This window comes from Artemia sp. Qi Xiang Cuo, chromosome 8 (genome assembly GCF_049724085.1).
Source record: "Artemia sp. Qi Xiang Cuo chromosome 8, ASM4972408v1, whole genome shotgun sequence".
In the NCBI taxonomy this organism is placed as follows: domain Eukaryota; kingdom Metazoa; phylum Arthropoda; class Branchiopoda; order Anostraca; family Artemiidae; genus Artemia; species Artemia sp. Qi Xiang Cuo.
This window is the reverse complement of record NC_142801.1, coordinates 2,526,078-2,539,526: the sequence shown is the minus strand read 5'-3', so window position 1 is coordinate 2,539,526 and position 13,449 is coordinate 2,526,078. Positions and strand designations below refer to the sequence as shown.

The 13,449-nt window shown below is 35.3% G+C and overlaps 1 protein-coding gene across 1 annotated transcript; it reads right to left on the bottom strand.

Annotated features, from left to right (window-relative positions):
• Positions 1-6,734: 6,734 nt before the first annotated feature.
• LOC148949067 (protein CFDP2-like) lies at positions 6,735-12,786 on the bottom strand. The gene is made up of 2 exons (XM_089093677.1): positions 12,676-12,786; positions 6,735-7,358 (listed from the first exon to the last, which is right to left on the bottom strand). Exons 1-2 carry the CDS (start codon positions 12,784-12,786, stop codon positions 6,735-6,737), a joined length of 735 nt encoding a protein of 244 aa, XP_088949803.1.
• Between the last annotated feature and the right edge of the window lie 663 nt (positions 12,787-13,449).

Genomic DNA, 13,449 nt, shown 5'->3' with positions numbered 1-13,449 from the left:
TTTTTTCTCTCTGATACTTGCAACATTAACATTATTTAAGTTTTACCTCCTCTTTAGATACCAAGTTTCCTATAGATTTAAAAAGTACCCGAGGAGTCAAGAATAGCATTCAGGAGTCCTTTATGGCAATGCATTTTTCATTTTTCTAATATTTTTTATCTTTGATACTTGCAGCATCAACATTATTTAAGTTTTACCTCCTCCTTAGATACCATGTTTTCTATAGATTTAAAGAGTACCCGAGGAGTCAAGAATAACGCTCAGGAATCCTTTATGGCAATACATTTTTCGTTTTTCTAATAATTTTGATCTTTGATACTTGCAACATCAACATTATTTAAGTTTTACCTCCTCTTTAGATACCATGTTTCCTATAGATTTAAAGAGTACCCGAGGAGTCAAGAATACCATTTAGGAGTCTTTTATGGCAATTCATTTTTCGTTTTTCTAATATTTTTTATCTCTGATGCTTGCAATATTAACATTATTTAAGTTTTACCTCCTCTTTAGATACCATGTTTCCTATAGATTTAAAGAGTACCCGAGGAGGCAAGAATAACATTAAGGAGTCCTTTATGGCAATACATTTTTCGTTTTTGTAATATTTTTGATATATGATAATTGCAACATCAACATTATTTAATGTTTACCTCCTCTTTAGATACCATGTTTCCTATAGATTTAAAGAGTACCCGAGGAGTCAAGAATAACATTCAGGAGTCCTTTATGGCAATACATTTTTCGTTTTTCTAATATTTTTGAACTTTGATAATTGCAACATCAACATTATTTAAGTTTTACCTCCTCTTTAGATACCATGTTTCCTATAGATTTAAAGAGTACCCGAGGAGTCAAGAATAACATTCAGGAGTCCTTTATGGCACTGCATTTTTAGTTTTTCTAATATTTTTGATCTCTGATACTTGAAACATCAACATTATTTAAGTTTTACCTACTCTTTGGATACCATGTTTCCTATAGATTTAAAGAGTACCCGAGGAGTCAAGAATAACATTCAGGAGTCCTCTATGGCAGTTCATTTTTCGTTTTTCTAATATTTTTGATCTCTGATACATGCAAAATCAACATAATTTAAGTTTTACCTCCTCTTTAGATAGCTTGTTTTCCTATAGATTTAAAGATTACCCGAGGAGGCAAGAATAACATTCATTATTCCTTTATGGCATGCTTTTTTTGTTTTTCTACTATTTTTTATTTTGAAACTTGAAAAATTAACATTATTTATGTTTTAACTCCTCTTTATATACCAAGTTTACTGTAGATTTAAAGAGTACCCGAGGAGTCAAGAATAACATTCAGGAGCCCTTTATGGCAATGCATTTTTCGTTTTTCTAATATTTTTGATCACTGATACTTGCAACATCAACATTATTAAAGTTTTACCTCCTCTTTAGATACCATGTTTCCTATAGATTTAAAGAGTACCCGAGGAGTCAAGAATAACATTTAGGAGTCAGTATATATATATATATAAATATATATATATATATATATATATATATATATATATATATATATATATATATATAAGGCACACCTTATGAAAATTCCCACTGAGTGGGGGGGGGATCAAGGAAAAGGTTATTGCTGTAGTAACTGATAATGGAGCCGTAAAGGATGCTGCATCCCAAGTACGTACAGGATGGAAACATGTTTCGTGCTTCGCACATACTCTAAATTTGATTGTGAAGGGTACTATTAATGATACTGCTGAAGTGTTTCCTGTCCTCCAAAAGTCTAGAAATATTATCAGCTTTTCCATACATAGTTTTGCAGCTATGGACAAGTTGCGCCAGCTTCAAATCTCTATTGACATTGTTTGCACCAAAAAACTTAAACCTGATGTGACCACTAGATGGAATTCGCTTCTCCATATGTTACCTAGGCTACAAAATTCGGAAGATTCGGTAGCAAACTAGCTTGTGCTTCTCGATAAAGTGGACCTCATACTCACTGATAGTGAGTGGGGTGTTATTTCAAACGTGATTGCAGTGCTTACATCCCTTGAAGAGGCAACTATTGAGCTCTCTTCTGAAAGCTTTCCCTCCATCTCGAAAGTCCTGCCTTTGTCTAAGGTTTTGAGACGTCACCTTGTTCAGGTAGATTTTGGTGGATTCTCAGATGTGGCATATGAGCTTCGAAATATATATATATATATATATATATATATATATATATATATATATATATATATATATATATATATATATATATATATATATATATATATATATATATATATATATATATATATATATATATATATATATATATATATATATATATATATATATATATATAGATATATATATATATATATATATATATATATATATATATATATATATAATAAAAAAATATATATATATATATATATATATATATATATATATATATATATATATATATATATATATATATATATATATATATATATATATATGAAAACTAAGCGTAATTCTTGAATGGGTTTCGAATAGCCTACATGCCCGCGCTAGTTTTTCAGAATCCACAAATATAGGGGGAAAACACGAGTCACTATATGAATCAGTTTTGGATATATGTTACATAAACAGCGAAACAATGATTTTTGTTCGTTTTATGTTTCAACTTTGCTCTTTACATCCATCAAAAAAAAAATTTAAGTTTAAAAATAGGCAGACTCAAATTAATCTACTCATTTGTTTTACTTTCAAATTATTCTGTATTGCCTTGATAATACTTTATTTGTTTGAACTTTATATATGTTTAGGCACGGAATGCGATACCCTGTAGCTATGTCCTCAGAAACTGAGAGATTTCATCGCGGATGTTGATAATTTTATACTCATTGAGACTGATTAGATTAGACTGATCTCAGGCTCAGAAATTTCCAGAATCTTCTCTCGATAGCAATTCGGTGATATGAGTCAACGTTTCCACCTAATAATGCTTGAATACGACAGTTTGCTATGGCACAACCTCTTTCGCCGCTAAAAAGCACAAATTCCGGTCTTTAAATTTGTCATTTAGCTTGTAGATAACCCTAATAACCGTAAACTTAAAGTCCTGCTTTTTACCGCCATGTTGCAACGGTTCGTCAACCTCCCAGATCTCGTTTTGCTGGGTTTACTATCAGCTATTGGTCTTGTAAATAAGCCTATTGCTACGGGTCTATCTGAAGTTACTGACTTTATTTTTAAGTCATATGTTTTCGACTTTAAATAATTCGTATTTAGTATAATATGAATTTAATGTAATGTATATATATATATATATATATATATATATATATATATATATATATATATATATTTAAGACAATTTAAATAAAATAATTATTGCCACCTGACAAGGTATATATGGCAGGGTGGCCAGGGCATGGCCGTCAAAGGAATGATGATTTTTGTGGTTTTGTGGAATATAGCTTAACTTTTCAGGGGAAATGGAGTCCTTTTTAAGTACCCGTAACAATTTTTGTCGAATACTTGGTGGTAACGAACTGTAAGTAAGGAGCAACTCGACTAAATAGTAGTTTAGGCTAACCCAAATTATAAGATAAGATATAATTTTATTCATTATTAATACACATACAATAATATGCCGTGCTAGTCCCCCTAAAAGCTCCTTGGCCTTTAACTAGGGGACTATATACGGATCACAAACTCAGAGAACAATAGCCGATTACTTACTGAGATAAAAAACAGTAAAAAAAAAACTAAATAAAGCAAAAATAAAAAAAAATCAAACATCAATAAAGCAAAGCATAAGTCATTTCTCTGCATTTTATTCTCAAATCAAAAAGGTGATCTTCATATCCTTCTACAATCCACTGATCACAATCAGATTATACAGAAAAAAAGAAAAGTAAAAAAGAAACGAAAAACAATTAAATAAAAAACTATTGCCAAGCATTTAAAACACTAGGGTAAGCCACGAGAAAGGCTGTGCATGATCAAAAAAAAAAAAAAAAAAAAAAAAAAAAAAAAAAAAAAACGATACAAGTCACAGGAAGAACAGCAAAAAAGAGAAGAAAAGAAAATATTAAAAAATAAAAACTATAAAGAAAAATTTATTCAGGCAAAAGTAAGGAAAATTAATCCCATGAAAACAACCAATTTTTTATTAGTCTTTTGAAGGTGCCAAACGAGTGGCATTCTCAAGCCGGATCGGGAAGGGTGTTCCATGTCTAATGACACGCACTAAAAGGATTAAAATCGGATCTTATTGTTAGTGCATGGGGAATTCGGATATTTAGACAACTATGGAGTTGATAATTTGACCGATGAGATACAAAAGAAGACGTAAATCTAAGGGACCTAGGAATATCACCATAGAGCTGAAGAAAAGCGAAAGACGCACAGGAAAGAATGTAAAGTTTTTTAATATCAAGTAACGGTTTAGTTGCCGAACGATTTACATCCTGGATAAGATTTATAGCTTTATCGTAAGTATTCGATAGCGTTTTGAGAAAAGAAGGGAAAGTAGCCATCCATATGACTGGGCAATAGGAAACATAAGAATAAATTAAGCTATGAAATAGGATTCTCAGAATTGGTCCTGGAAAAATATGTTTGAGTTTTCTTAGAATACCGAGGTTTCTGCATGCCTTCACTTTAATCAAATAAAGATGCTAAATTATTTACTCTTACTTCGATGCTTACTTACTTCGGCGGGAACCAGACGATGAACTGTCCTGCCCAGCACCAAAGGATCTTGGGATGACTTCCGACGACCCCTTGGACATTTCGGCTGCAGCTTCTCCGGCGATCTTCAGCCAGTCTTTGTCCCATCTCCAACCGTGTCTCCTGAATCCTCGCCACGGTTCCAGGTCCTCCTTGAATTTTTACCACAGGTTCTTCTATTGTCCTCTTGGTTTACGTTTCCAGGAGGGGGCTGGTTCGCAGACAAGGACATCTCGACATATCGTGCCTTTGGGACGGCACAATATGTGGCCAAGGGGCTTCAGGCGACGCCTTTTAATGATAAGCGAACACTTCCAAAGTTCTCGCGTCTTCAGATTTGATTGGTCATGTCTCGCAGGCATACAATAGTACTGCTCGAACAGTTGCAACATAGATTCTGACTTTTGTTTTGGTTGAGATATCCCGTCTGTTCCATAGTAAGTTTTTCAGACTAGTAAAGACTCCCCAGGCTTTTGCCATGCTGGCAGAGATATCCCTTTAAGTTCCGCCATCTGGTGTTATGATAGAACTAAGATACTTGAATTCCTTGACGTTTTCTATTGGCTCACCGTCGAGGGTAATCTGGCAAGGAGCAGGTTGGTTGATAGACATTACTTTAATCTTTGTGCCACTGATGGCCAGTCCAATACGCTTTGAGACCTCAGAAGTATCGTTGATCATGCCTTGTAAACTGTCGACGGTAGTTTCCAGCACATCAACGTCGTCTGCGAAGTCCAGATCTGTCAGGGACTGGAGGAAACCAACTATTTGCCCAAAGACTATTCAACTGTGGTTTCTCATTGCATTATTCATGATCCAGTCTATCACGTAGTTGAATAATATAGGCGAAAGGGGGCATCCCTGATTTACCCCAAACTCCATTGGAAATTTAGGAGTGTCATTGCTGGAAACACGGACGCAAGTCTCAGTGTCCTTATACGCACTTCGGAGTATCTCAATGAGCTCCTGTGGCCCACCGCCTTCAGCCATAATTCTCCATAGCTCCTCTCTGATGAGAGAGCCGAAGGCAGCTACAAAGTCAGTAAAGGCGATGAGAAGGGGTAGATGAAACTTGCTGTACTGCTGAAGGATGAGGCGAATCGTCAAAATCTGTTCTGGACAGCCTCTGCCTCGTCTGAATCCTGGTTGTTCAGGACGGGTTAACTTGTCTCGTGCGTCTTTGAATTGATTCAAGAGAATGACGCAGAAGATCTTCATGGCATGGTCGATTAGGGAGATACTTCTATAGTTTCCACAAATGGCCTTATCTCCTTTTTTGTAAGGCGGAACGAGGTCTGATACTTTCCAGTTATTTGGAAAGTTCTTCGTCATCCATACCTGGACAAACAGGTCTGTTAGGTGGCATATTAGAGTTGGTGAGGATTTGAACATTTCAAAAGGGATCCCATCCTCTCTTGGAGTTATATTGTTTTTCATGCACTTTAGCACTTTTAGTACTTCCGCAATACTTGGCGGACTGAGGTTTATTGCGTGGGGCTCTTTAGTAGCGCTCGAGAAGGCAGGTATATCGCACGGGGGTTTGACAGGACTCAGTAGCTCAGAAAAACACTCTTGCCAGCGTTCTATGCGTCCTTCTTCTGTACGGATGAGTTCTGCGGAATTATCCTTCAGTGTGTTAACCGCTACAGGAGCTTTTCCTGTCGCTTCTTTCAGGAGTTTGAATATTTTCCTGCTGTTGTGGCTCTTGGACGCTTGTTCCAACTCATTCGCCAGATCTGACCAGTACTGTTCTGTCCCGTTTCAGCGACTGTTTAACTGCTTCTTTTAAGGGTTATTTGCACCTCCCACGAGGGGTCGCTTCTTCTCGACTAGTTCTAAGGTGTGGTCAGAGATCCAGGCTCGCTGTTTTCGTTTAGTGTGGCTAAGCACCTCAGCTACGTACTGTGTCGCAATTTTTATCTGCGTCCATTCTTCGTCGACGTGTGAAAGACGGTTCAAGGCTTCGAACCGGTTGCTTAGCTTAAACTCGAAGTCGGCTTTGATTTCCGAGCATCTTAGTTTAGAAACATCGAAGCGCTTCCCTACCTTCTATCCCTTCTGCCTACTAAGACGGTGACGGACTTTGCATATGAGGAGATAGTGATCAGATCCATTTAAAGATCCTGTGTCTACTCCTCTGTATACCTGATCATCTGTGCAGGAGCTCCTCCATCTTCTGCTGACTAAGATGTGGTCGATCTGAACTGTTGTTACGCCGTCGTTCGAACGCCATCGAACAAGTTGGAGTCTCTTGTGCTCAAAGAGAGTGTTTGGGACGCATGGGTTGTTGTATCTGGCTAGCTGTAAAAGCCTTTCTCCATTGATGCATCTGTCACCAACGGTGTGGCGGCCAGTAACTGCTTCTGTGTCGGGGTCTACTCTGCCAAGCCGGGCGTTCCAGTCTCCAGCGACAAAGAGCATGTCACGCCTTGCTGTCTTCTCGATAATTCTTTGTAGGTCATAATAAAAGGCATATTTGATCGTGTGACTGCTGTCCCTTATCGGAGCATACACAGCGATTATGGTTATGCGACTAATGTGTCCTCTCAGTCTGATGATTGCGACCCTTGGTGACACTGGTTCCCAAGAGGTGACGCATGATGCAGTAGGACCGTCTAGCAAGAACCCTACTCCTTGGTGGCCAAAACCATCATTGGGACCCGAGTTGTAGAACTGGAATGAGTCAGATTCGGAAACAGTCAACTTTTTGGACAGAACATAATTCAGTCTCGTTTCTGACAGACAAGAAACTTTGATTTTATACTTCTGCAGCTCCCTCGCAAGTTGCGTGGAGGGAAATTTTTAAGTTTAAGCGACATTAAAACTTAAAACGAACAAAAATTATTCCGTACATGAAAGGGCTGTTCCTTCCTCAACGCCTCGCTCTTTACGCTAAAGGTTTTATTGTTTAAAAAAATAAAGCTGTGAGACAGAGTCAAAGTATTAGCGTAAAGAGCGAGGTGTTGACGAGGGGACAGCCACTTTCATATACGGAATAATTGTTCGTTTTAATTTTTAATGTCGCTCCTTACTTTCAGTTAAAAAAACTTGCTTTTCTATTTAATTTCTGAACGTTTTTGAATTAATGCAGCTTTGATTTTGGCTCACCGTATATGAACAATTAAAACGAAATTTTCTTATTTTGGCTAAATGGCTTTCTCGAAGTTTTGTTCTGACGTAACTTACAAATTAACTTACGTAACGAACTCCTATATTCGTATATTTTTATTACGTATATTAGTGGGTTCACCCTCTAGTCAATACCTCGCTCTTTACGCTAAAGTTCTAATTTTGTTCCATTTCTTTAAGAATGACCCCTTAATCCTAAAGGCCGTTAATTAGAATACATAGCTCTGATGAAAGTACAAAAAAAACTTTACCGCAAAGAGCGAGGTAATGACTAGGGGGCAAACCCGATCATATGCGTAATAATTTCTGCTCCTTTTAAGTTTTGATGCTGCTCCTTGCTTTCAGTTGAAAAAATTGTTGTTTTTTTTGTTATTTTTTTCTGATAGCTTTTTTAAATAATACTGGGAAATCCGGCGCCCCCTTCACAGGAATGTTCCTTCCCCCATGGAAAGATCCTCCCAAACAGCCCCCGCCCCCCACCCCAAACTACCAGAAAAAACTCCCCCTGAAAACTTTTGTATACTTCCCAATAACCAATGCTATATGTAAATATTGGGCAAAGTTCATAACTTGCAGACCTTTCCCCGGGGACTGTGGGAGATTAAGCCATCCTCAAAGACATAATTTTTGTATTTATCGACCATGTTGAACAAAATGGCTATCTCAAAATTTTGATCGGGTGACTTTGGGGAAAAAATGAGCGTGGGAGGGGGCCTAGTTGCCCTTTATTTTTTTGGTCACTTAAAAAGGGCACTAGATCTTTTAATTTCCGTTCGAATGAGCCCTTCCGCGATATTCTAGGACCTCTGGTTCGATACGATCACCCCTGAAAAAAAAAAAAGTAATAAACACGCATCCATGATCTTTCTTCTGGCAAAATTCAAAATTCCACATTTTTGCAGATAGGAGCTTGAAACTTCTATAGTCGGGTTCTATCATACGCTGAATCTGATGGTGTGATTTTCATTAAAGTTCTATGACTTTTAGGGGGTGTTTCCCCCTTTTTTCAAAAATTAGGCAAACTTTCAATGCGTAAGACTAAACTTGATGAAACTTATATATTTGAAATCAGCATAAAAATCTAATTCTTTTGATGTATCTCTTGATATGAAAATTCTTTTTTTTAGAGTTTTGGTTACTATTGAGCCGGGTCGCTCCTTACTTACAGTTCGTTGCCACGAACTGTTTGATTCGCAAAATATGAAGTAGATGCATCTTGAACATTCAGCTCACCCTCGATAATTTTGCCATCGACATCAAAAAAAGAGGGGGCTGATGGAGACTGAAAAGAGGCCTAAGCACAGAATTTATAACCTGCCAAGTTTTTTGTATATCTTTACCACAATATAAAAAACAATTAAAATAATACTGGAGCTTGGCCTTTCTGCACACAGAATTGTAAATATTCCTATAAATTTTAAATCGCTGAAAGCAAATAGCTTTCATTGAGGGGCTAGCAGACTTAAAGACCCTTCAGAGATTTTTTTCTACTACAACCCCTAAGGGGTCTGTTTATGTGACTCACCAGTCCTCGCAATAGTCAGTTTATCAAAACAGTATCTAGAGCTAGTAAACAGGAAAATAAATGATCAGAAATGTCACCCATTAAAAGATAATTTTGAATCAAGGTAGCCGTACAGAAAATATTGTCAATCAGAGATGACGTACTCTCTGTTATGCGAGATGGGGGTTCTAGGTGTTTAGCTCCCTGACGATTAACCCCCCGGAAAATACCCCCCGTGGACATTAAGGCTTTCCAAATTTGAGAACTTTTATTTGAGTTTTTTTTTTTCGTTGGGGGAACGAATTCTGGTACTTGTGTATTATGCGCCACTCACTCAAGTTTACGCTCTGTAGAATTCAAGAACACACCAGTTTTTTCTTTTTTACATCAATCACAAAGTTGTGTCTTTTCACCAAAAGCTTCACGGGTGAATTATCAGAGGAGGATACAGGATCAATGTTTGGGAGAGGGGCACCAACAAAACTTGGGCTCCTAGAATGACATTTTCGTTCCTCCACTAATAAAGTTGACCTTCTGATGTAGGGCATGTACACCAAAAACCACCTCTGAATTCGCCCCTAAGCATTATTTATACTAGTGGGTCATGTGCTTTCCATGGGGTTTATTTATACCTGGCTATTTTAAATTCATTAATGTTAATCTAAGCCTAAGCGATAAACTATTAAGTAATTTGTTCTGGCACTGGAACAATCTTAACAAACAAATGCGTTTTAAAACAATTGATTTAAATATACTTGGAAAAAAATCGGGGCATTTTAGACAAAGCATATTTCCATTTGACCTACTTTTGGAAAGTTGGATACATAAACAATACCCCATCCCCCTACACCCCTAAAGGCTAAAACCAAAACTTGTTCAAGAAAAAATGACAAGCGCAGTGGCACGATGCCATTGTATAGCCACTATGATGCCACCATTTAGTAATTTGCAATTACTGTTTGATGAAATGCTTTAGACTTTCGAAAAAGAGTTTGAAACCCTTCAAATATGCCGTCAGACGGAAATAAAAATAAAATTAAAGTTACCCCTGTGCATTGATGTAAAAAAACGAGCAGAAATTATCATGAGCAGACTCAAAACCCTTATGCCGTCCCAAGGCCAGAACATCATTTGCACTTTAATGAAAAATTTAAATGAATGTGCATCGTCAGTGTAATATACATATACTGATATTTATTAATCAAAATGTTAACATAATTTGATTTATTACAGTTATAAAAGCAAAAACATTTATATTTTTTTCAGTAAAGTGCAAATTATGTTCTGGCCTTGGGAAGAGTAGAATGCTAATAATGAATTTGCTTACACATATAGGAAATACTTTGCTTACACATGGAATTTGCGTGAAGCTATAGCAATTTGAAATATCATATGGATTTTGCGTGAAGCTATAGCAATTTGAAATATCATATGGAATTTGGGTGAAGCTATAGCAATATGAAATATCATATGGAATTTTCTTGAAGCTATATACTTTGCGTACGTCCCCGTACCAAACAGTTTTTTTTCTAGTAGATATTCTATTCTACTGGTCATTACATCTTTCTTTGCCAAGAGATTTACATAATTTCAAAGTTGAATGTCCTTTTTTAGTGATAATCCAAAACCAGCATGTCTTGTTTCACTGTTATGCAATTATTTTTTGTATATATCCAGGTTTCAAATTAGATTCTTCAACAGTTTTGAATAGTTTATTCAACTTAACACTACTGACATTTTTTGTAAACATTTACATAGAAAATGGATAATTCTAAGCAATTTCTGGTTAGTAAAAATTTTCTCATTATTATAATAAAAAGAAATTGTCTTGTCATTAAGTTAAGGAAGAAATTCTTTCCTTACACTGTGTGGTTACATCTTTTAAAAAGTTTTGACTACTTAAGACAGACACTAGAACTAACGGTACTTATGCACTTAGAAGCCTATTGTTTAGGAGCTGAAACCTCTACATAGTTCTCTTATAGGCTGAAATTTACGGTGCGATTTTTATCAAGATCAGTGGGTCTTTTTAGAGTTTCGGTTACTATTAACCTGATTTGTTCCTTACTTATGGTTCGTTACCATGTACTGTTGGAAAATGTATTTCATTGATATTTTAGATCATAGTAACCTAATGGTGCTTTTAGTCTTTAGAAGAAGAACCAAAACAATTTAGAATCTATACTGCTTACCTTAGTTTAAGAGCTGAAAATTATTCTAAAAAATCTAAATTTGTAACAATGAGTATTTTATTTTGATAATACAGGAAAATACAAATATTTATTTAATTGAAAAAAAAAATTCCAGCTCCCCCTATTTTAACACCAGTTTTTTAATGCAAAAAATAGGCACATATTGCACCCTGTTTAAATCAGAATAATCCGTGGATTCTTAATCTTTATGACCCAAGGACCAAAATGGTCCCATTCCCCCTGCCAGGTTTTTAGCAGAAAGATAAGCATCTTGCAACTTTTTTGAAGCAGAAGGCTTAGCTTTCGATCGGTAATTTGGGGTTAGAATAAAATGTTGATTCTTTTAATGTATTAATTGCTACAAAAGCTTCCTTTTAGAGTTTCGGTTACTATTAACCTGATTTGTTCCTTACTTACAGTTCGTTACCATGTACTGTTTGAAAATGTATTTCAGTTATATTTTAGATCATAGTAGCCTAATGGCGCTTTTAGTCTTTAGAAGAAGAACCAAAACAATTTAGAATCTACACTGCTTACCTTAGTTTAAGAGCTGAAAATAATTCTAAAAAATATAAATTTTTAAAAATTATTATTTTATTTTTATAATAAATTAAAATATAATATTTATTTAATTGACAAAAAAAAAAATATCCAGCTTGCTCTATTTTAACACCAGTTTTTTAATGCAAAAAAATAGGCACATATTTAACCCTTTTTAAATAGTAATAATACGTGGATTATTAATACTTATTACTCAAGGACCAAAATGGCCCCAGTCACCCTGCCAGCTTTTTAGCAGAAAGATAAGCATCTTGCAACTTTTTCGAAGCAGAAAAAAAAGTAACTGACTCAAGTAAGGTTTTGTAAAATTTCGTGGCAAACCCAGTTTTTGTCGAATTAAGATTCAGTTGCTCAAAAAAGTAATTGAAAACCCCTGATTTTGAAATCAAGATGTTTTTTACACTACTTTAGATGCCTAACATAAACTGAATTATTTTCCAAACCAAAATGCTTTTTTGTTACATTATAATTTTTGCACTTTTTTTAAAGGAAGCGGATACATTCAATTAACCCCCCTTCTGAAGATAAATAAAGATATATAAAAGTTGTATTAATGCAATATGCAAGGACATAAATTAACAAATACGCCTTTATTGTTACAAACGATCTGGACAGTTAAACGATTAACATCATTATAGCGACTTATACCTCTAGACAAAGAATTAGATGCACCCAAACTGTGAGGACTATGAAGAGAGAATTTAATGCTGCTCATAATGACTCAGCTCAGCCTACTGAAGATCGTGAGCTTGACCCCCTTCATGTTTTGCCAAGGAGTCCAGATGTAGAAGCCAAGTCAGAATTTGTAAGTATATACATAATTTTTTCTATCCCTATTTTCAAAAATAAGGTAAATTTTCTCAGGCGCTTAACTTTTGATGAGTAAAACTTAAAATTTGTTTCTAAACTTTTTCATTTTCTTTCATTAACCAAATTAGCGGTATATAAAGGAATGCTTATCACGCATTTCTATAAAAAAAAACCTTACCTTGTAACTTCTAACCAAGACGCATTATAATGAAATAATACCATTATACATTTTAAACAAAAACTAAATATTTGAAAAAAAAAAAACGATTTGCTATTTAAAAGTTAGCAGGCAATCTTTAAAAAGTTATTATTTCGCTAAGCTGTTGCGCGCATCCGCTCCTTATCAGATATCCCATCGCTAAATTTTAATTTTAATCCGCTTTATAGCTATAATTTGAATTCTAAGTGGGCTTCGTGTGACAGGATGTGTATTTCCAATAATATATATTAGCACATAGGCAGAAGGTTTTTAGTAATCTCCAATTATGTCTTCACAGTGTTGTCAGGAAACTTTATTTGGGGCGAACTCATTTCATTGAAACACTTAGGTGTTTTCGAGAAAGAATTT